General features: G+C 38.2%; 1 protein-coding gene across 11 annotated transcripts in view; it reads right to left on the bottom strand.

Moving 5' to 3' along the window:
- Nucleotides 1-25,031, bottom strand: part of ptprt (protein tyrosine phosphatase receptor type T) — a 326,863-nt gene that overhangs the window by 174,926 nt on the left and 126,906 nt on the right. For all 11 annotated transcript variants that reach the window (XM_026167280.1, XM_026167283.1, XM_026167281.1 and 8 more), the window contains exons 9-10: nucleotides 10,601-10,716; nucleotides 9,441-9,621 (exon numbers count right to left, since the gene is read on the bottom strand). In XM_026167280.1, coding sequence (XP_026023065.1) covers nucleotides 9,441-9,621; nucleotides 10,601-10,716 — 297 coding nt within the window. The remainder of the gene's footprint in view (nucleotides 1-9,440; nucleotides 9,622-10,600; nucleotides 10,717-25,031) is intronic.

Genomic DNA, 25,031 nt, shown 5'->3' with positions numbered 1-25,031 from the left:
AGCGGTAATTTGTAAAATGAACCCAGTGTCATCCTAAGATGAATGGGAGACAGACAAGCTGTAATAATGTCATGTAGAGATACATCTTGAAGCACCCTGTAGTCAGTGAATAATGGAACAACTGCTGAGATTAAAAAAAAGACAGCAGCCACTGAGATTTTCTTGGGCTATGGGCAGATTTTCTGGCTCACTGCTGGGAACGCTACATCCAAATCAAACTCACTGGAATGAAAAGCCTCAAACATAAAATTTTATTAGCTTACAAAGTCAATTACCAATTCAATGTCAATGGACCAACTGTCTCTAGTAAGGGAGAAACTTTTATCTGTGTTAATGATTTGATTCAAAGTTCAGCAAGACGCGCATTTTGTGTATTTATCATTTAAGGATATTTTACAGTAAATGATCTCTTCTTCCAGACATTTGGTATCCATCCTGTTCTTTGATTGTGATGAACACATCTTTACTTTCAACCCTTAAGTTCAACTAAGATCAGTTGACTGTATTGACACTTGCTCAGAAGATGTGATTTCTTCTGGATTTATTAATCTCAAGGTGGATTACTTTACTATCTGTTAGTCTATTATAAAGCAATGTCCTCAATGCTTTAGTTTTTAATTAATCAAAACTGTTTAATGATTGTGTTGTGAATTAAGAAATTCTGCCAATGGAATATTTGAATAACTGATGGACTAAATCTGATCACTGATCACAAATATTTTATTATGGACTGCAGTTTTTTTTTTGAAAAATAAAAACTGTGTTTCCGAACAGCTTGAGTACACTGCATTTCAAATCCAATGAGTTGGAGTGAAGTGAATGGTTATCGGTGTAAAAGGTTGTTAATCAAATTATAAACTGTGGGGTCAAAAGATACTGAGCAATGAGGATCCTGTCTGTACAGGAAAGCGCAGACAGGACTACTTGTGTACAAAGACAGTTGACTCATTAAAATCTACCTAGTAACAAGAGTGTGAGTGTATCAGTGGGGTTTTCAGGATGAGGCAGGCTTTCACATGTCTTCATGGAGGTACACAGACAGAGAAGAGGTGTCAGACATCTCATCTGGGAGTGAAGCTGTCAAACAGTCGAACTCACCAATTCACATAAAAGCAGAAACACGCAGTTACACACAGACACATGCACTAGACCCTTGAACACAATACTTACACACAGTTGCACGTACATACACTGAGGGGTGTGAATTGCTCTAAATGATAAGAAGAAAGAGACAGTGTGCCAGAAGGGACAACCAACTGCAATGTGCAAGAATTCATGTGTGCTTCTATGTGTGCATTTGTGTCTGTGTGCATACTTGTTACTCTTGGTTTGGAGACTTTAATCTCTTTCTCTAGTCTCATTTTAGGAAGCTAGTTCCCAAAACATAAATCAGTAAGCTTTGCTGCCAAGTCCTGCTTTTGTTTAGGTCAAGGACAGGATAAGGCCTTTAACTTCAGATTTTTCTTTCCACCTTTCATTTTTACTTCATGGCTACTTACTATTTACGTACATATATGAGTAGAGTTTTACAGTTTAGAGTAAAATGTCATATATATTTGTAATATTCTGGATATTTATAATTGAGCTTTTTGTATATATTAGAGTCATTTCTTAAATTTTGTAACTTTGTAATATATTGTATTATTTATTTTAGTCCAGTCTGTTACTGTTCTTATGGTCTTGGAGCAACTGACACTACAACGTTTTCTTAGGGATTATTAAAGTATTCTGAATCTGATTCTGATCATTTATTGTATGTTGACCTTAATTCTGATTGATCTTGGATGAACATAATGTTGGCTTACATAAAAGTTAAGCTTGTGTTGGTTTTGGACTCACTGTAAGTCATTGTGAATAGCAGTGTTGGGTAAATGCCTGTGCGGTAAGGCAGAAATGAGTCTGACAACTGCAGGACTCTTTTACAGTTGCCTCAGTCTGATGCCCCTCAACTGAAAAAAAGCATTTTGGAAAAAAAATTCTGCAAAGTTCCGCCATTTACAGCCACAAATTGAATCTAACAAAGATGGATGTGCCACAGCTAGTTCTTTTACACTTGAGAATTGGCTGCCATTATCCATCTCTCTCTATAACATCCAACAGTTTAAGGAAAACCCACAGTATGGGAAGTTTCCAACCTTTTCTGCTATTTTTAAAGCCATAAAACAGTGACATGACAAACACAACAAAGACCAGTCCTTCTGAGGTTGAAAGGGTTATATTTAAAAACTCCACACTTATCCACATTTCAATGCCCAATATTTAAAAATATTAAAGTTATTTTGTTGTTTTGGCCCCTTTTTGGCTGTTAGAAGATTAAAAGAATTTCCTACATTTCCTACAAAACATTTCCTAAAAATATACTTAAATGAAAGGGTGGCTGTGTTGCAATAAATGAAATTTATTGCAACACAGCTGCTCACACCTATAGGGTATTAAATACAGATATTTGTGTTATTATTTCTTATATGAGAAAATAACAGGTTAGAGGATAATGTAACAAAAGTATGACCATTTATCGGTTACATTAAAAATGATGGCTCATGACTCCAAACCTCAGAGTTAATGTTTTATACCTTAAAAACCCCCCAAAGATCAGAGCACAACAATGGCACATGGAAAAATAACAAAGATTATTGGAAACAATTTTTTGACTAAAATTCATTCACAAAGTATTCTGACTCACAGCTACTGAGATGCACAACAGAAAGCACACAGACTAGTAAACTATCAGACAAGTCTGACAGGAATATTTTGATTAGTAATTCTGAGGTGTTGATTAAGGGCCCAGCCTGTGGAGCATATCAAATTACCCTAACAAAGAAATGCAATTAATTGCTGCCATTTTTATTCAACACCTTATCACTCACTTCTGTGTCTGTGTGTGCACTCTCATCTTTTATGATGCACAGTGTCTACCTGAAAATCGTTGGATGTTTGTGTGGTACTTCTGTGTGTTGTCTCTGCTGTCTGTGTATGTGCACGTGTGTATACCAGATTTGCATATCTGTGTGGGGACCACAATTGAAAGTTCACTATACTTGTGGGGACCAACAGCCTTTATGAAGACAAAATCCCCATCCCCACAGGTTTGAAGGAATTTTTGGAAACTCAAAATGTAGTTTTAGTGTCAAAGTTACAGTTAGGTCTGGGTCAGGGTCAGGCATTCATTTTTGATGGTTTTTGTTAGGGGTAAGCGACTATGGAAAGCGTTATATCAATTAGATGTCCCCACAAAGATATGAAAACACAACTGTGTGTGTGAATGCACGTGAGGAGCCTTCTGTTACTCACAGTGTGTACCATGACATCTGTGTATGCTGCTTTCCAGTGTGTGCATGACTCACATGACAAACCCCCGTATCTGCTGTGGTTTGCATGTGTTTGTGTGTTCCTGTGTACCTCGGGGGCTTGGACAGAAGAATACAGACTTCATTGAAAAGATAATGGCAGCTGTAACACATTAATCATAACTTGATTAAGTCCCATCATGCTGCAAGATGAATGGCCTGCTTTATTACGCCAGCAGCTCTCTCTTCTGTGTGTGCCCCTGTCTTGCCATCTCTCTCAATCTTTCTTTTGTATTCACATTTTTTGTCTCTTAACCCTCTCTTGCTTTCTAAGTTTGGCTCAAATTATCTTTATTGGCATGAAATAAATCTCTGCATTTTATCCCTGGCTTTCATTTGTCTTGCGCCCTTTATTATGCAACAGACCTGATTGTTTATATGAAAATTTTGACTTTTAATCTTTGTCAGTGTTTCATCTTGTAGCAGCTGTTTGCAAGAAAAAACTAATTTTAAAAATCCCTCTAAGTGATTTTGTGATTATCTCAACTATAACTATGTAAGAGTGAAGTAAATACTCTTGTAGTCATTATTCACTTTGAGCTATATTTTCCATAACAGTGCTTTCTTTTTGTTTTTAACATAAACAACTACATTTTTTTTCTTGCAGGGGGGGGGGGGGGGGGGGGGGGGAATTATTTAGTGTTATGTAGTGTGTTTTTTTACATGTTGTTCAACACAGATGCTTAGCTTCCAGGGGAACAAATAAACTCATCTTGACAAATGGCAAACAAGCAAGGTTTACTAGCAGTAGTGCAGGATTCAGTTTTCATTGTGATACAAGGATTTAGGACAGATACATATTTGCAGTTATAATTAGAAACCCCTCAGAAAGTACAAGGGCAAGATTTGAATCATTTGAAAAACTTCTTTTTGGCAATCAGACCACAAATAATCCCCTTCATTAAAGCCAATGTTTTATCCATGTGAAAATTCCTATTCCTATGTATACAGTGGGAAAAATAATTATTTGATTCCATCCTGAAGTTTTCTCACTTACAAAGAAATTAACTCTTTATTTAACTCTGTTTTTATGGTAGTTTCATTTTAGAGGAAAGAAGCAGAATAATGACCGAAATTTTTTTTTTTTTTATTTGCTCTTACTTCAAAATAGCAGCTACAAACCCAGACACTAACAATGACTAAAAGTCATTATTGCCATATAAACAATCAGGTCTGTTATGTAATAAAAAGCCCAAAACAAATGAGAGCCAGGGATGAAATGCAGAGATTTATTTCATGCATGATAATCTGAACTGAATTAATACATTTCTTTTAAGAACAAACCAGCATAAAATTAAAATCAGTTCAATCCTTTGGAGGTAAACAAACTTAGCAGGGAATCAAATCAATATTTCCTCCACTGTATGCATCTAATCTATGGAATATTAAATGTTAAATGATTCCGTTAACATTTTATATACACAGTAGCGTCTCGTTAATTTTTTAACCTGATCTAAAGTTGTCAATAATGGTAAATACGATTATGCCAAAATACTCGTTCTATTGTCATGTAAAGATTTTGTCCTGTAGGATTAGAAAATTTGACTTTTACATCAAATAAAAGTATAAGAATGATTAAAAGCACATTAATGTAAATGCACTTCTACAACTTTAAACGTGCTCTGATAAACTGCCTTCCTGAAAAGTGAAGCTCTGAAGAAAACAAACAAAAAACAGAGCTGCTATCTTTTTTTTCCTTCTACTCTGATCTTAAACAAGAACCGTACTGTGATGGTAACAGGATGATGTCATCTCAATTGCTGTCATTATAGTCTGTGTGAGGAGATCTTTCTCTTTAACAGTGGTTTGGATATTTGTGCACATATAAACAAAGGGATTTAAGGTTACCATATTTATTACCCGTTTGTCGTGTAGTCATTGGCACAACACCCGAATAGATGGAACTGTCAGGGGTGATCCTGGCTCAAGAGTTGGGTGTTCCTCTTGTAATCGGAAGGTTGCCGGTTCAAGCCCCAGCTCAGACAGTCTCGGTCGTTGTGTCCTTGGGCAAGACACTTCACCTACTGCCTACTGGTGTTGGCCAGAGGGGCCGATGGCGCGATATGGCAGCCTCGCCTCTGTCAGTCTGCCCCAGGGCAGCTGTGGCTACAACTGTAGCTTGCCTTCACCAGTGTATGAATGTGAGAGTGAATGAATAGCGGTATTGTAAAGCGCTTTGAGGGGTCCCGAAAAGCGCTATATAAATGCAATCCATTATTATTATCATTATAACTGTAGTACTATAGAATTAGTACCCATACACTCTTCCTCACTCTAAAAACAACATATTGTTTCTGTCCATCTCTCTTTCATTCAGATCCAGTTCACAGTCCTCAAACTGTAAATGTGGTGGATGTCAGAGCCGCCATAATATGATGCCCAAATGCCTTCTATGATCGCCTTTGACTCCTATGCATTACTGAGTTGAGGATGAAAATTATGGCTATACTAAAGACAGCCACACACCCACGAATACACTTACAAACAAAGTCCATAAGAGATGCTTAGAGATATTAACAGAGCTCTACTCACAAGCCCTTCTACTAATATTACAGAAATCAATGAGTAATAACTACCACTGTCACAGTAATCCAAGAAACACCGGGGTATAAAGATCAAGAATGTGTGCACAAACAGCTCCCCATATAGAAGACATCTGGACACTGAAATCAAGGAATCCTGCAAAGACATTAGAACATTAAGAGAGGAGCCGAAGAGCATTATGACAGCATTATGTCACTGGGACCCAAGGGGGACCCATGCAGACTCACAGATCCACTTAACAAGAACAACAAGATTTCCATAAGTGATGCTATAGAGAGTGCCAAACAAAGGATCACGTCTCTGGCCACCAGGCCAAAGAGATATACCAGAAAGGCAAGGGTCAACAGAATTCTTCCCTCTTTACAACATGTTTTTTTTTTCTCCTGGGCATCACAGTAACCAGTAGGCAAGCACAGCTAAGAAAGAAACTGGAAACAGCACCAGAGGGTCAAAGTACCAGCTACTAGTTGATACAGTAATATACCTCTCTTAAGACCAGGGAGTCAATCTGAGGACCACCTGAATTGACTACAAGACAAGCTACAACTCAGCCAGTTGAGTCCTTCATCTGTAGGTCATTAGGTTTCCGGAGGGCAGGTTAGTGGACATGCAGGACAGTTACAAGTACCTAAGAAAGTAACGGACATTAAGAAAACTAACCAGGAACTAGAAAAGCAAAAGCAAAATGACACAGAAACTCTGATCATGGAAACACATGAACGCTCCCTAAACACCAGATTGATAGAGGCCACAGCCAACAGGACTGAATATGGATTAGAAGTCCCGATGTGAGGTGGTCAAAAACAACAGGCACTTTAGGAACCGAGCTTGAGGAACACAAACATAGTAGTGATTAAGTTACTGCCCTGGCATGATGTGATGTAGTGGGAACCTGCCTCTGTTTGACAGTGAAAGGCAAGGTCCTAATTTTTATCTGCTTTAGTCTTATGTAGCTTTTAATAGTTTTATCTATATAGAGAATTTTAAGAAGTGATTTACATCTTGTGTACAGTGGCTGTAGTTATAGGCATCATTCTTGTTAAGTGAGATGATGGAAAACATTAGTATTACTTCATTACTCCGGTCATTGTACAGAACCTCTTTCTGCCGATCCTTTTATCAAGGAGCAATGGCTTTGATAAGCAATGCTTATCAAATAGCATATACAATACTGGATCGTAACTCTCTTTGAAAGGTAGCAATGTCATATTAGTTATTTTTAAAGAAAGTTTCACAAGTTGCCTCAGCAGTCTTGTTGTTGCTTCTTCTGTAATTGTTATTATAATTTGTAGACAACTTTAGGTTAGAAAGGCACATTTTGCAAAGTGCTTATAAATGGTAGTCCAGCCAGTTTATGAGAAAATCAGTATTCAAGCCAAATATAATCAAAGAGAGTAAACATGAAAAACCTTTATCTTCTTAGCAGCACGACAGTAAGAAACTGTTTTTCTTTTTCTACACTAATAGGTGTGTCAGCCTAATAGTGGTGGTCTCCTCACAGTGAGCTAAAGCTAAAACATTCATGACTTAATATGATTTGATAGACTGTGTGTATGTGCATGTTAATATGCTATAATCTGAAAGGTAAAACAATTAAAGAGGGCATTATTAAAATTGCTCTTATCCTGAGATTACTTTCACAAACTAGGAGAGCATGGTCCTTGTGAGTAAGCGAAAAGTAATTTCATGTCTTAATTGCAAATCCCCAAACACAGGCTCAAGTTTATTTCCATTTTATAGTATGAGCACAATAAAAAAATGGAAAACCATATATGTTTATGCATGTGCATGTGAGAGAGCAAAAGCTTCACTCACAGGAGCCCCAGCTCTATAAAGCTATTACCATACAAACAGTAATTAGCCTCCATGTGAACAATTGCTGTTCTGTTCCCTAATTACTGAATTACAACCAGGAGATTAACGATGGTTAAATAAAAAACAATTAAGAACAAAACAATTAAGCCTTTTTCCCCTACCCCCTCGAAGCCATTGGTACTCCCCAGTCATGTTAGTTTTTTTTATTTTAAGGGTTCAGGCAACTTATATTATCCGTGTGCTCGTCTAGCAAAGGTAGGAATTTCAGACTGAGATGTGATGTTCCCCAGAAGCTAAATTCAGAGAATATTAGTTATGAGATCAGGAGAAGAACAGTGAGCCCTGAGGAGGGCGGGAAAGAGATAAGAGATTTGGGATCATTAGAACAATGTTTTTATCCTGCTTATCAGGCACTGCTCTAATGCTATTCCACTTTATCGCAGGCATGTTGTTGAGAGAAATGTGAAGCATCAATGAATTATTACTAGCTATGGCGAGGGTATACACTATGTTCTGAATTAGTAGAACATGGAGCCCTCTAGAAAGAAAAGGAGGGAACAAGTTTAAAATGTGGTTGTTTAGAAATAACTCCTACCAAATAATGGATGCTTTTAGGCTCCAAAGTATGTACTATAAAAAAAAATCCTGTTCAAAAGTCTACTGCTAAGACATCCATGTTTATTGTGTAATTTGAACATGGCAAAGATCAAACCTGTGTGAGTGTATTTTTACTTTATTTGTAATTGTTGTTCTGTTTCCTTAATGCAGTCTCATGGATTACTTTACTTTCTGATTATTGCTGATATAAAAATTCTGTGTGACGTTTGTGAGTCTTATTATAAGCAACCACATTAATAACTTTTGTTTGAAACAACTGTTTTACATTTGCGATTTATAACCCGGGAAACAAACAATCTGGGATCATGTTTTATTTGTCTTTACAGAATGCACCTGGTCTCTTCCTGTTAATAGGCTGTCCTATTAACAGACCTATTGTCAACCATTTATCTAACTTAAGGTTCAAATTTTCCTTGAAATAAAATCATGCTTATTTCTCCCAGGACAAAGTCAGAGGATTTGTCCCAGGAATAGCTGACTTCAGGCCTGGACTGGTAATCTAGCACACCGAACACTTTCCCGGCAGGCTAACGCACTTTTGGACCAATAGGCTTCGTACTGGCTGTACAAGAACTGACAGCAGCCCATTCGTTCATTTTCATTACTGACACTGGATTGTCCCATCTCTTAATGCGACAGGCCACTCCCCTACATTTGCTGTGCACTCATGCACCATGTAGAAAACATTTTGTCAGGAAGAAGGGGCGAGAAGGTGGAGCTGGAAAGCTGAGAGAAAACAATAAAAAGAAACTACAATGAATGCAGCAAAATGTGTCAAATTGCACCATGAACAGTAGTACCAACAACAAGTAGTAAGCAGGCCTCACAGACACAGGAGGTTGCTGCTGCTAGCACCATTCAGGTAAAATGAATGGCTATGACCATGAGCCGTTGCTAATTTCTAACTTTTATTCATGCTGCTTTTAATTAATGTCACATGCTGCAGTGCAACTAAGAAATAACCCAACAACAACTGTACCAACCTGGTTAAATGCCAGTGCCCATTTCTTGTCCCCGTCCAGCCCTGCTGTCTGGTAATATGTTGGCTCAATATTACATTATAAAGTATGCTAATAAACATGCTTATACATTTTTCCAATCGGGGCTTTCACTCACCATCCTCCTCCGTCTGTTTGACTATCTCTTCACTCTCCTTGCTGCCCTCAGGGTTGGCCAGGACAAGCCGCAGCCTAACGGTCACAAATGGCCTCAGTCCCCTCAAAGTGTAATGTGATGATGTTTGGATTAATTCTTCAGCTACAAACTCCTGCTGGTTGAACACGTACTGGTACTGCACCTGGAAAGCACAAGAAGAAACATGGGAGATTTTGCTTTTTGGTTAACAATAATAGTGACAAATCCAGAGCTGCCCTCATGTAATATGCTTGGGAAATATTAATAAAATGATAACAATATAGTAAAAAAAAGTCAGGAGTCTGATGTCTGTGAAGGTTCTCAGTCATCCAGGTCATCCAGGTCATCGTAGTCATCGTGTTCACATTAGCAAATGTTAAGCTCACCCGAAACCTTGGCTGATTGTGACCTACACCCGTTTTCACACCTTGGCTCATGTGATTAGGTAGAGGATCATTAGGGGCTCCATTAGGAGGTACCTTCACAGGGCTTAAATCTGGGACTCTCCACCATTTGACCCTAGAACTGAGGAAGCTTCTCGGATGAGAGGTGAAACATCTTCAAGCAACTTCAAGAAGTCCAGACGCTTTTCTTCCCAAGCTCCTTAGACTCAGGGGTCTGATCTTTGTAGCATACAATAAGAGGATCTGGAGACTCACAGTTTGAGTCTACTAGGGGAAGGGTCAATGTAAATCAATGTCAATGTAAATGTTTCAATGGTAAAACATTTATTTCTATGTGGTCTCTATCAGGACGGCTATCCATAGGGGAAAAGGAGCTACTGAGTGATTCCGTGAGTAATGTGCGAATCGCCTCTGGGACGTCCTGTGTTTGACACCACTTTCCACCGCAATCATCAAAACATTAGATAAGGTCATATCTCTTGAAAGAATGTTCTATCCAAAGCATGGACAAAAACTGTGACAAGTCCTCAGGTCAGCTTTCGGCCAGTTACAACATGCATTCCCCTGCTCTCGTTCCCACATTTCCCATCTATCATCAAACTATCATAAAAAACAGAAAGATATGAAAAATAATAAAGTTAACTGGCAGTTGATTTTTTTTCCATAAACTCTGCTCCCGGTCCTTATTAATTCCACATAATACCCTAAAGGTGGAGAATAAATAATGGTTGTGCTTACCGTCAGATTGTAGCTGTGGCAGCGTGTCACAGCATACCCAAAAGTCTCCCATTGTACTGTCAGCTGGCGGGCTCTGACATCCACCACATTGACATTTTGAGGACCGTGAACTGGATCTGAATGAAACAGAGACGGACAGAAACAATAGCTTGTTCTTAGAGTGAGCTGGAGGAACAGCAGCCTCAAGCAAGGAAAGAGTGTATGGGTACTAATTCCATAGTACTACAGTTCCATCTATTTGACTTAAAAAGGGGGTAAAATACACTCCCTGGAAGATTTTGTTGGCTTCTAAACTACAGTTTGCAGGTCAACTCAATGCTGCTGATTTCAACCAAGTATTTTTTTTTAAATCAAGCTTGCAAGCTCTGGCATTTACCAGATTCAGTTAGTCAATTTATTCACTGACAATAATGGCAAGGAAATTATGACAGGCCATAAAAGGCTTTTAAAAGGTTCACAGGTCCTCACCTCTCATCTGTTAAATAACAGACATTCTGCCTCACCACTAGGCAGTGCTACGACATTACAAAGTTCAGATTCAGGGTATAATGACACAAGTCTTAATCTGCAGACATTAGGAGTTGCATTACTTCCTTTGCCATATGTGATACTCAGTCTCTCGCTCTCTCTCACTCACACACACATCCAGAGTGTCACTATAAAGGGCATTTAATTGATTACTTTTGCATTAATTACTTGTAGACCTTCCATAAGCACAACGTGGCAAACCTGTAAAATGTGAAAGAAATATTCAAACAAACACGTGTAAAATCACAAGCTTACACGAACAACAAGCAACAAGCTCAAATTGGCCCACCTACACCCATGCAGCAAAACAGCTACACACAACAACATATCCCCTCACAGTTTTGTTCTAGCCATATGTTGGGCTCTCATCCCCAGGTTTGTCTTTCACAACTGACTGCACACTAACAAGCTTGTTCAAACCAATCTTTCTTTCTGCCTAATTAGTTTCTATCAGCTAACGATGGCATCCAAAACAGGTCACTGTATAATTAGTGAAGCTATTAAGCATATTTCTCCAATCAAAATGAAAACCATTATTCTAGGTGAGGTTATCTCTAAAAATACACATATTGGAGAAATAATGAATAATCAAATTGATTATTTCAGATACTTGTCAGAAGAAAGAAACACAGCTAATGAATTTTTGGAATTTGAATATCCTTAACTATTATAACCAAGGATTTTACCCTCAGACTTTAAAGATGTAAGGTCAAAACATTTTACTTTTTGAAAATTAGAATGGATACTTAAGTGTAATTGAGTCAGACTTAAAAAAGAAGAAAAAAATATTTTTTTTGACTTTTCAGGTTTTTCCACAAAACATCTTATTAAAACTCTGCTTACTTGTTTAATTTAGAAAAGCCTATCAAAGTGAAGGCTAAGGTAATAACCTTTGGTCTGATACCAAACGACTGCATGAATGCATCTGAGCGCATTAGAAGATTGTTCAAACAAGCTTCTTAGTATAATGGGACAAGATTAGACCACAGCAGCATGGATAAGCCATCTTAGAGACCATCTTAGACATGAAACATATGTTACAGGACTTCTTGTTGATGACGTTTTATTACTGTTGTTTTTGTGACTTTGGGTGAGACTTTAGGCTCCCTGGGATGCTTTATGGTTTAAAGAGTCTCTGTTTCTACTTAAAAGACCAAAGCCTATGAAGTAATCTACTATTCCTGGATAAAACTGTGGCAGACTGACATTTGGCAGCCAAGAAAGCAGCAGGGGGAAGTAATATAACCAACTTATAGCCCAATCTTCAGGTCAGCACAGCAGGCAATATGCTTTCACACAGCCCACATACTGTCTGCAGAAAATGGGACTTTGCTACATCTGACTGAGACTAATGCAGATGGGCTGATGGGCTACTCGTGCTGTATTTGTATTTTATTGAAGAAAAAAAAATTTGCAGGTCAACGTGCAGCATTTGGGATACAAGGGCCGCCCACTTAAAGATAACTTGCTTTTTACCCAACAGGTGATAATCACTTGTCTATTTGTCAGCAGCAAGACATTTGGCAAAATTTCATGTGAATTTTCTTCAAATGTGTTTTGAAATGTAGTGTGATGACAAAGTCAGATCAAAAGTGAACAGTGATGCTCACCTTATTTCCCTATTTTCCACTGCATTAAATCAATATTATCTTTATTATGAGGTTGATGATAAGTTGAATCTGCCTCCTCATGGCTTCATGTCACAAGCTGTCTGAGAATGATTTTTAAACTAAAGCACAATGACTGTCCACTTAGAAACACACATGTTTATCCCATCTCCATCCTTTTCCCCCCCAAACTGATCTGTGAAGAACTCTGTATGTATGGAGAGGGCATGGTGGGGAGCAGAATAGACACAGGTGAGCCAGTTTGAACACAGATAAAAACAGAAGTAGCCAAGCTATGTGCAGAGCTGTGTAAATGTAATGACTTAAAAGTATTTTAATTGTTCAGCTGATCTGTCCACCTGTGTTGCTCTCTCACCCACATGCTATTGTGTGCTATATTTGTTTTTGTTTTTTTGTGTTTCGGCCAGATATTGTGCATTATCATCAATGCCACAGGGCGCCAATATGATCATGAGCTATGGAGTAAATCGCTCAACCCCTGTGGGAAGATTAAAGCTTTTATTATAGTCTGTTACAGACATGGACAGCTGGAGGCGTGATGGCCGAGTAGTCCTTCCTGTTCTACTTCTTTGATGTCCATCACCTGGGGTGCGTGCATGGTTTATAATGTAAAGTCTCCACAAACAAGTTTGCACAGTCACAAAAAATTGTCAGACACACAAATGTCCATACTGACTGTGATGACGAATTTACATATATTTACTTGGACCTGGCAGAGTCGCAGATGCAAAAAGTATAATTAATCCTTGGGCTTCATCTCTATCATTACGTGAAGTTTCTCATTCTATGGTCAAATAAGCCTAAATTTAAAATAGAACACATTTAAGTGACAAATATACTACATAATTAGCTTTTGTTTGCGGAACAGGTTGATCAAAATCCTGGATAGTTGTTCATTCAAACAGCCACTCAGGTTGCTGACATCTGCTAGAAGCATACAGGACTGCAAACACACTTTTCCTAAGTCTGCTCCACAGTGCAGTGACCACATCACTGGTCGAATGATCTGCCTTTTAAAATGAAGGTATGTTTACTTGCCCTGAAATTAAGTTTTGATCTGATTCATGCTTAAGATATTTTTCCAACAAAGGTAATACTGCCCTGTTTCCACGCAGCTAGCCAATATTAGATAATTAAATGTCTTCTTGTCCCTCACATTTTAATGAGATTGCCCCAAACAAGCAGTTTTTTGCGCCATAGAATATAATAGCCCTTTATTGTCATTGTAGATGTACAATTAAATTGTAGGTGCTCCTCACCAACTGTGTCAGAATAAAATACAAATAGTAGACGGCAGGAATAAATGGAAAACAGGAGAAATATATACAAAAATAAGGGAAAGGCACACATTATAGAATAGCTGAAAACTGCTTGGAAGCAGTACAAAGACTTGAGTGGGAAAGACTGAGTGGCCTGAGTGATTGGGGTAACTCAGACAATGGCTCAGATAGGTGGGGTGGGGTGGGCAGGGGTGTGGGTTGATAGTGTTTGTTAACAGTGTGAATGCCCCAGGGGAAGAACCTGTTTATGATCCTGGAGGTGTTGGACCTGATTGACCGGAGGCCCGATCAGAGGTCCAGGATATTCTTCCCCAGGACACAGAGGAAGTGCAGCCGCTGTTGGGCCTGCTTTACCAGGGCGTTGGTGTTGGGGGTTCAGGTGAGATCAGTGGAGATGTGGGTGCCGGGAAACCAGAACTTACTGAATTACACGAGTGGTTTCAGATGATGGAAAGAAACAAAGGACTTAATTGTATGACTTGCTGTTTTCAAACAACAGTCTTATGATCCATTCAGACCGAGAATGCCTAAAACAGTCTGTAATTTTCTCCTCTCTTTCTACTTTTCATTCAATATCAAGTAACTACACAATATCAAACTGGTGCTCTGTCAAAGACATCACTGTTTTTAGTTACTGAAATGCTGCTGTGGGTGCCGTTTATAAATCACAGGTGCCCATTACTTTACTTTTATTTTTTTCAAAATTTTCTTCTCATGCAGTGTAATTTAAATATTCATTTCCACTGCTGAATTGTTCTCTATGCCATATAACCATATACGACTGCAACAATGTAAACAGTAACAACAGACAAAATTTCCTCGAAATGATTAGGTAGTAAAATCTTTTCTGAAAAGTAGCCTCCAGTTGGAGACAAAACAAAGAAAGATGCTGTTTTAGATTTAAACTTTTCTATAGAGAACACATTTGAACTAACCTTTAAATATGCGTGCTTAAGCAGATCAAGTAGCGTACCTACAGGAAACGCACAATGTAATTCCTCAATTTCAAAGGCATAATCACTCACTCATTCAGAGAGAATTAAGTAATCAGGTTTCCCCAAGAAAAGCAATACATCAAAGCTTCCCTTACTGCAACGCCTATTGTTTCTAAATGCACCAAGAATACAGCACAGAAACAGCTAAAAAAACAAACCAAAAACAGCTCCACAAATCCCCCCTCACCAACTACCAGCCCTGACCACTTAATCCAGCAGTCTTTCAGTTTGGTATGATCTGAACTAATCTTTCAGATTATCCGTCTCATTCCTAGTTGGACCCGGATAAACAGATTCTTAACTTCTATTTATAAAAGAGAGAGAATTAGATTGTAATAGAATGGAAACAGAAAATTAGATCAAAGATTCCACCAGTGACCACTTCACTGCTTTATGAAATCTTACATTGTATTATATATTTATTATATATTTTGTTTTTCTTTACTGCTGTATACAGTGATTATGCTCAAATTTTACTTTAGATTATCATCCAGCTCTATTTCTTCTCTTTATAAACCAAAGTAAAGACGTGTGCTGTAAAGTTGTGGAGAAGGAATGCAGGGAAGACTGGGAGGAAACAAGTAGGAGAGCTTATTTGAATTATTACTTTGTTTACATCGTTAAGCTGATGATGGTGTCTCCCAGGCTGCCCTTGGTCATGACAAATGCCAGATTTGCCACATCATCCATCTGATTTATTCTCTCCTTCTGCCCTCTTCTCCACTCTTTCTTTACAATCACACTACTTATATATTCTTCTCTTTAACATCGGCTTTGCATCTCTTGTCGATGTTTCTGAAATCACCTCTGTGTCAAAGGATGATAGTGATGCAGGATGAAAAGAATCACTAAGAATCCAAAGTATAAACAAAAAAATAAAGACAAAAAAAAAAAGATGTGTACAGTAACCGCTGAAAGAGGAAAATAAAGCACAAATTGACATATGGGATAAAAATAGAGGTCAGTTACACGCAAGAAGAACAATTGTATCACTCCACAGGGAGACAAACCCTGTACTGGGCAATGTTTCCACCCTCATTAATCAGGGCTGGTCAAGGGTTGGCATGTTAGCCATCACACACTGTGGAAGGGCATTGTAGATGGCACAGCTGGCACACAATGTGACAAGGCCAAACAGTGGGCCATGTTGCAGCCAGACATGGAGCCTCTTTCCCTATGGTGGACCAGAGAAGTAGTTCTTAATATTAAAAGGACTACAGAAGCTACCTTTAGCATTTTTCTTTTAGCTTAGCACTACAAAAAAATACATCTACTTTATAAAGAAAATTTGACTCCCATATCATAACACATCTACTATATGACTTGCATAATGAAGAGTTTAAATACATTGAATACAACAACTATCAAAAAGTCCTCTGATGCTGATATTGAGTAAACTATATTTCAAGGTGTTGTTGACTGTCCAAAAATGAGACAATTCAGCTGTAATTCATTTCTTTTAGCTGTGCTGGAAACTGGATAGTGTGGAAACTTGGAATATGTGAAATGCAAATAGAAGCTTGTCCCCATGACAGTTCTAGCCTACAATAATGCCAGAGGTTAAATGCAGGATCACCAAACTCAAGCTGTTTAGCACTTTTACTTTTCTTTGACTTTTCTACAACCCCAGCCTGAACTGTCTGTGATCATCTACACAAGAAGGACTAACAAGCACGCAAGCCAATGGATAATGCTAATGCCCAGCTGACTTAACTGGAGGTAGAGATAAAGTTGTTTTGCCTGTCTTTGAAAGTACTTAAGGGCCCATTGGATGTTTTGGCAGGTAGATATCTAGTTCAGGCAAGAGCCTAGTGAGGCATTGTGTTTTGGAGTGCCTTTCTGAATCTGATGAATGAGCAGCAGAAATAGAGCCATTAATCCAAAGACTTTAGGGAGCCGTTCCAGGGAGAAGAGGAGAGAAAAAGAAGAGAAGGAATGGAAATCAATCTTACTGCCCCCCATGCTTCCTGTCCTCCTCTCTTGTTCTCCTTTTCCTTTTGTTTTTGTATCATTCCTTTTCCACCTTTTGAGGATTTTCCTTTAATTAACTGTTTACTCCTAGTTGTACCTCGACCAGTTATTTTTTTCTGCATAGAATCTATAATCGATCAATAATAACTTTTTTCATCTTTTCTCCAAGATTTTCTTCCATTTGCCACTTCTGCTTTTCGTTCTGTATATTTTTTATAGTCACTTCCCTGTTTGTTCGACCACTTTTGCACTTGGTTATAAAAATTCTTATTCAGAAATCTGCTGTCTTCAAGGTCCAAGGGAAATATGTGTAATGAAAAATGCAAAACTATGCATCCCCTATGACAAAGGTTAGGGAAAGATCACGGTGCAGAACAAACTTTAGTCAAGTTATAGGTAGGGTGAGGACTAGTGAAATGCTAAACAGGTACTTCAGCTGATCTTAAACTTAAACTTGGCATACCATTCAGGTATAATCATATGCCTGATTCAAATAAATATAGTTCCTTCTATATCTGAAGTTTGTGTACCTCTATTAAATACATTTAGTTAGACACTTACGTTCTTGTCCATGCCAACTTCTATGATTATAGTAACTTTTATGTGATAAGGTGTAACAATTGTAATTTAACATATCAATATTGGCATTGAAAAAACTGGCAAGTATACATTCCTCCAGTACAAAGTCTCTGGATAGTGAGTTGAGGAGGACTGCTTGAAGTTTAGCACAGCTCACTACAAAAAAGTGTATAATTCTGAGCTTCTAAAGGAACATGTTCTTGTTGCAGCTCTACTGTACTTTCTTCTAATCAGTCTTCCTACATTAATTTGTTCCCCAAAGTCAAAAATCAGGCATCCGAAGAAATGAAGATGGGGCAGTGCAGACTAAGAAAACCATACACATCTTTTATTTTCATCACATATGGGCTACACACATTTCCTTAAAAGTACAAACAGCCAGTAAACAGCAACTGTGTCATGCTAGAAGATGCTATACTGTAGTTGAAATGGGTACTGCAATTAATTTTGTATATTTCATAAAGAAAAGCTTTTACTAATTGGCTTTGCTGGAACGACCTAAAGATTTCTGCTGGTATTTGTATATGTGCTGTTAGAAAGGACCTGTATGTCTCTGACTCTCTCTATGGCCTCTTATGCCTTCGATGCGGTTTGAATTTTTACTTCATTTTGTGTTTTTGATCCTCTTCTATATTCACACCTAAAAGGTTAAAAAATGACAAATGAGAGTGAAAGAAGAGTCAGTGTGAAAGTAAAATCATAGAGAGCTTCCCACTGAGAAAAGCATGGAAGGGACACTTTTCTGTGCCATGCTTCACATGCATGTGTTCTATGTGCAGTCAAAGTGTGGGTGAAGCAAAATGACATATCATGTTGAGCACACTAGCCAAAGGCTAGAAAATCAATTAATACAGCTGATTCTAAACACCTCAAACCACTACAAACTCACATGTGCATGCACACACTCACACACATGCACACGCACACAGTGGAGCACCCCTGAGGCTCTTATAGCTTCAGCATTATTTGTGACCAGGGATATGTTGCAGAGGCTGCACCTTTAATCTGCATCCTCACACCAATGAAATAAGAACCTAACCTCTACGTACACACACACACACACACACACACACACACACACACACACACACACACACACACACACACACACACACACAGTGAGAGAGCCAAGCTTTACTATGACCCCTTAAGGCAAACAAACAAGATCAGAAGAAAACATGGAGGCTTTCACCCTCCTCAAATCTAACATGTGCGTGTGTGTGTCGGTATGTACTGTGTAATCATGTGTATGAAAATAATGCTGTTTATTATAGTACATTTTATAGTATATAGCAAAAGCCCACCTCTTTTTGTGTGCATTTGTGTGAAGTGTTTACTGAGCTGTCAAAAATAAAGTACCTATTCATATAAATAGCATATATGGCCACTCATACGGACACACACACACACACACACACACACACACACACACACACACACACACACACACACACAGAAACATCTTTACCCAAGCACTTAAGGACATACTTTGATTCACCTCATTAATAAAAAGCAAAAATGAAGTATGCAATATTTCAGCAGTGAAGTACCTCAATAGCACATCATAAAATTATCGACCTCTTAATCATGCCAGCTTTAGGAATGACATTAAACTGGCTCATTGCCTCAACACACACACACACACACACACACACACACACACACACACACACACACACACACACACACACACACACACACACACACACATTTGTATGACCATCTTTGTGAGGGCATTTAATCCCACATACCTTTGAACCCTTAAATTCTAAGTTTAACCATTATGTCTTAAGCCATAAACTGCTCTTTTACATGGACCTGCCAAAATTTCTGTAATCTGATGATCTTAAACTCAGTCTGGTGCTCAAAAAACATCTGACATCTGACACATGCACTGTCTTAAGCAGACCCTCTAATCAGTGAAGGAAATTACTCTACACAGGTACAATTAATGTACAATTTAGATGCTGGGGAAACTCAAACATATATAAAGACAGATCCAACTCAACCCGAGCACACACAATAGCAGCAGCAGACAACATGACACCCTGTAGCTCTTTGTCTTTGATAAATTGGATTAAATTCACTAGTAGCAGATGCCTTTTAGTGGATTTTAATTACGCCTCCCTGCATGAAACCAACTACTGAAATTTAAACCATAACTCATAATATCTGAATTAAACTTGCAGCACAGCGAATTCACAAAGATTTTCTTTTTAAAAGATATAAAGAAACTTTTCATGTCTCAAAAGTCATCTGCAACTATTACAAGTCAAAAATAACTCAATAGCGCAATTAATTTTAAAGATGGATTCGGGTGCAAATGGTTACATAAGAGGTTAAAGTTAAGTTTAAGATAACATCATTTCAGTTTTATGCTGAAAATCAATAACTGTTTGTGTTCTCCTCGTTGCTGCCAAGTCCTCTTTTCTGTGCTTCCTACTACTTCTGAAAAATTAGCAAACAATCATAAATGACTGATACAGGATTGTTGCACACTTCTACCAAGGAACCAGTGCAATCCCCCATTTTATCCCATTCTCCGCTGAGCAAAAGAAAGACTTTTTTCAAGTCTTTAAAGTCTTTAACCTTTAAATGTACAACAAATGTGACCTCAACTGTTCAAAAAGTCTTGAGCCACCACTCATTTCTACACATATTGCTGCTACGGATCAAGACTTACTCGAGGTCTTGGTGTGATGTGTGTCCTTAAAAAAATCTGAAACTGGAAAAGTGGAGGACAAAAGAAGAAGTGTCCCGAAAGTCATTTAAATCAGTGGCGCCAAGTCTTATAGAATGAATGAATCCTAATCATGAACTGTCAGAACACACAGCCAATACAGTAAAAGAACACGCAAGGGGAACCAGTCATGGACTGGTCTCCCCAGAGTCCAGACATCAACATTATTGAAGCAGTGTGGAATCATCTTAAAAGAGAATGGAACAAAAGGCAGCCAGCATTCAAAGAAGGGTTTTAAGATGCCTGGTGAACTATTCCTGAAGAACAAGTTGCAATAAAGGATGTCTAGAGTTCAGGCTGTGTTGAAAAATAAAGGTGCTCAAATTGGACAAAACCTGCTTTTGCCTTATATATTGTATTTCCATTTATGTTTACAGATGTTCCAATAAATCACTCCCATTTTCTTAGCAAATATAAAGAGGTTTAAGATGAGAACAAATGAGAACAAAATGTTCTTGAAGTCAAAAAGCATCATATGATACGGTAGCCGTGGAATGAGCACTACTGCGGCATCTTTCACTGTAAGCATTGTAATCCTTCAGCGGGACAGATACAGGATGAATGTATATTATTATGATATCAAAAGCCACAAGAAGAAGAATGCTCGGAGCCAACACTACGCAGTAATGTAATTCAAAATGGAGCAGAAAGAAAATCTATTTCGAATCCCGCTTTATTAATACCATTGCTGCCTACAGCCAGGAAAGGGACAATTGAGTTGTAGCAATTTGCAGAATGAGGGGGCCAGAGAGCGGAGGGAGAAAGAGAGGAATAAGAAGGAGGGGTGCTGAGACTGAGAAAGAGACCAAAAAAAGAGACTGTGAACAGATGGAAAGAGCAAGAAAAAAACTGAAAATTTAATAGGAAGACACTAAATAAACAAAATGAAATAAGTCGAGTTAAATGAGAGAAATGCGAAGTCAAAAAATAAAGGGACTGAAAAAGGAAAGACCCAAAACAAAGAAAGTGATACAGAGGAAAAGACAGAATGAGCTAGAGGGGACGAGAAAGAGATTTAAAGCAGCGACATAATGAGCCAGTTGATAGTGAGGCCTGAGGTTAAGCACCTGAAGCCAGCAAGTAATTGGCTGAGAATGACAGAGTGACAAGCAGAGAGATATAGGCTGTGACCTGGAAGGAGAGAGAAAGATGGAAGCAGAGAGATGGGGGTAGCTGTTGAATGTAAGATGAATACGTTCAACAGCTCCTCCCATCATTTTTTTTTTTAATTTGATTTTGGCTGGAAAAAGAGGAGGAAAGGCTGGGAAATCCTCGGGGGCCTATAATAAAAGCATGAATACAGCTACTCGTTACAATAATGTCACTCAGCCAATTATATCAGATTAAATTATAAAAGAAAATGTCTTTTACTTCAACTCCTCAGGAGAGTTTGAGATACTGTGGTGATACCTCCAGTGGGTCGTGTGTTGTAACTTCCCTTTGAAGATGGATCTTCTTTTTATTATTATTTTAAAAAATTCTTTCCCTTGATCACTAAAGAAAGATCCCCTGCAGGCTTTTAGAGCTGTGTTTTAAAGGAGGACTAGAGAGGTGGGACGTTTGAGTGTAAAGTGAGGGGGGATATAATTTAAAAAGTTTATCATGTGCTATTTTACAATGACAAAAATACACACAGCTAATGATAGGAGTATCTGAATGACCTTTCTCAGGAAGATGTCTAGACTGCTGGAGTAAAAGCCAAACCCCTTTCCAAGTTATCCAATATATAGTCAGGACAGCTTGTGACAGCCCTGGAAACCTGTAAGGTGTGTGTGGCTGGGGGTAGATACCGAGAAAAATATTCAATTACATGTCAGGATATACAGTGAACTACATTACAAACAGTCCCATGCCATGCTAGCCACATCTGGTATTGCAGATCTTGATCCCTGATCACCACCTGTATCATATAAACTGTGACATCTAGGGCTGTGCGATATGACCAAAATCTCATATCCCGATATAAGACATGTATCGTCCTGATAACGATATAAATCACAAAAATTTAACATTTTCTGTAAATTCTGTGAATCTCGGGCAGCTCAACTTGCGTGAAGTGTTTCTAGCTGGGCGTCGTGTACCTGGAGTCGAGTGTTTTAACCGATGCATGAAACTATACATTTTTAGACATAAGTTGTAACGGCCGCCGTTTTCTTTGTGAGTATTTATTACACGGCGTGCTGCGGGGAAAAGCCTGTTCTAACGTTTGAGTCTAAGGTTGTTTTTTTTTTTAGCACCTGGCGGCTCTTTTTTGCTTCTCATTCGTAAATAATCTGCTCTTTCACGTGATTCCGTTTATTTTGAAAAGTCTCAACAGGACCTTGAGCTTTATTGTGAAAGGTTTATGTGGAAAATAAACAAGCGGACACGCGATGGTTTGTTGTTGCTAACAACAATGCATGAAAACAGTCGCTTGTCTGTCTGTAGTGTGGTTATATAAAATATAAGAGAAAGAGAGAACTTTAAGAAATTAATATAGCCACTACAGTGACCATCAAAACGATGAAAAAATATTGCCGTAAACAGTTTATCTTGCGACACCACGAAACAAACGATAGCGTAAAATGAAACGATATATATATCATTATATGAACAGCTCTAGTGACATCACTCACGTGTTTTGGACTCGGCATTCTGAAGATTCTTTTTTAGTATTTTGGCGAGTGGATCCAGAAGTGACCGTGATTAGCCCAGAGGATGGGGTGTTAAGATATTTGCTAATTCTCGCATTTGTTCAGTAGCAAGACGTTCTCCTAAACTGAAATGCCACAAACACACATTTACTGCTAACAGACTAATAAAAGAACACAATTTCACTCAGCGAACTGAAGCAAAATCTGCTGGATGACCTTTGCTACACAACAACGCCATTTGTAATATCATTTCACTAAAAGTAGTGCTCCAAATTTTAAGCAATATGGTAGAGAGATCCAATTCAATGACTCAAATTTGCAGAAATGAAGTCTTCAGCAGCCGGTTTTAGCACATCTGTCAATCAAGGCAGCCCCTATCCAAACGTTAAAGCTTACAGGTAACAATTCCAAGAAGAATGACAAAAATCCAGTGGCCTGTGGGGAAGTCATTTGCTTTTGAAGGCAGAACAAGTGGTCATTAGAGGAACTGCATTTACTGGCACTTCATTTTTCAGCCTCCGGGGCTGCCACTGCGATTGAGCTGTAATTTGTTGTCATTATTTCAAACACATTTTAGTCTGACCTGATTTACATTATTGGCAAGTACCAATACAGCACACGCTATGTGAGAGTTTTGTAGACCATTGCGTGCAGTGACCATTTCAGTCCCAAACAAACACTAATGAGTGTACAAAGCAGGTATTACGCATAAGGCCAGAATGGAGTCCTTATTTGCTCAGATCATTGTAGTCACAGGACTGCACAGACTTGAACTTGAAAGCAAATAGTTAATACACCAAACCACTTAAGTAAGCGCAGTAAAAGGCAGGTAGAAAATTTGATATGGAGAATGGTTTAAACCGAGAACTGAAAAGGTGATGAGTTTAAATTGAACCAGTGAGGTCATGTCAGGAAAAAGAGAGGTCACAGGCAAAGATCTGGATGTGAAGTTTTAGATTTTTTCCTTTTTATTAAAGAAAATGAAAAAAAAAAAAAAAACTCATATTATTTTAATAAAAGGTTCAGAGTTGGGAATGGGAAAGGAGGTGAACACTAAAATATTTACTTTACATTGGAATTTAATTAAGACTGTGATCTTAAATATGTTTTAATACAAGCTCAAAGTCTATCTCACATGTTAATTAATAATGTCTTGTCACATGACAGGACAGTGTCAGGGAAAGGGCCCTTTGCAGGACTCAAAACACAGCAGAAAAAATAACAGAACTTATCTGAACTCCTCAGCTGGTCAGTGTAATGAAGGCTGCAAAACGCTTCTTAAATCGCAACTTTTGATTATTGAAGTCAATTTTAATGATAACTACCAAAAAAATGCTAATGTGATTGGACTTTCCTTCCTGAAGATGACATTTGATACTTACACACAAACCAAAACCAGACAAATTGTTGTGGTAGAGCGGTAATGCGTATCTTTTAATCTCTGACTATAGTTTGGAAGAAAAAAAGACTGAAAAGTATCATCAAAGTTAAAGTTACTGGGTTGTTTTCATTTTTCTGTTAATGAGTTATTCAGTTTTCGCTTTGTCCATCTTCACATTGACGAGACAAGAGGGTGATTTGTTTGGCTATGTGCCAAGACGGCCCTTTCTAAATGCCACGACGCTGAAAGCACATCGAGCGAGCATCTCGCCATGCACCCACTGTGTTTTTGTGTTAATGACTCTCTTGCAGCAGTGCAGTTGTCAATGTACACCTGTGTATATGTGTGTGTGTAGGTTTTAAAACCAAAGCTACACAAATCATTAAATTCTTTGTCCCTTTCTGGGTGTTTGTCTTTGTTTGTGCATATGAGTGCTAAGTGTCAATGATTTTTGTCTTGTCTGTGAGCGTAATGGGGGGGGTATTGACCGGTGTCCCATTAAAATGGAACCCTCTATTGGGAACGCAGACAGGAGTGTAACATTTATTGAATCCAATTTGTGTTTAAGAAAGACATGGAGAAGTTAAGGGACAGAATGTAACAAATATTATGTTAATACTTTTGGGAGAAATACCCAGTAGTATCTGTGCGATCACATTTACTGCTGATGTTTCACGGTATGTACAAGCAGGAGGT

This window comes from Astatotilapia calliptera, chromosome 5, assembly GCF_900246225.1.
Source record: "Astatotilapia calliptera chromosome 5, fAstCal1.2, whole genome shotgun sequence".
NCBI lineage: Eukaryota > Metazoa > Chordata > Actinopteri > Cichliformes > Cichlidae > Astatotilapia > Astatotilapia calliptera.
Note: the sequence above shows the minus strand (reverse complement) of the source record. Positions and strands in the feature narration are given on the sequence as shown.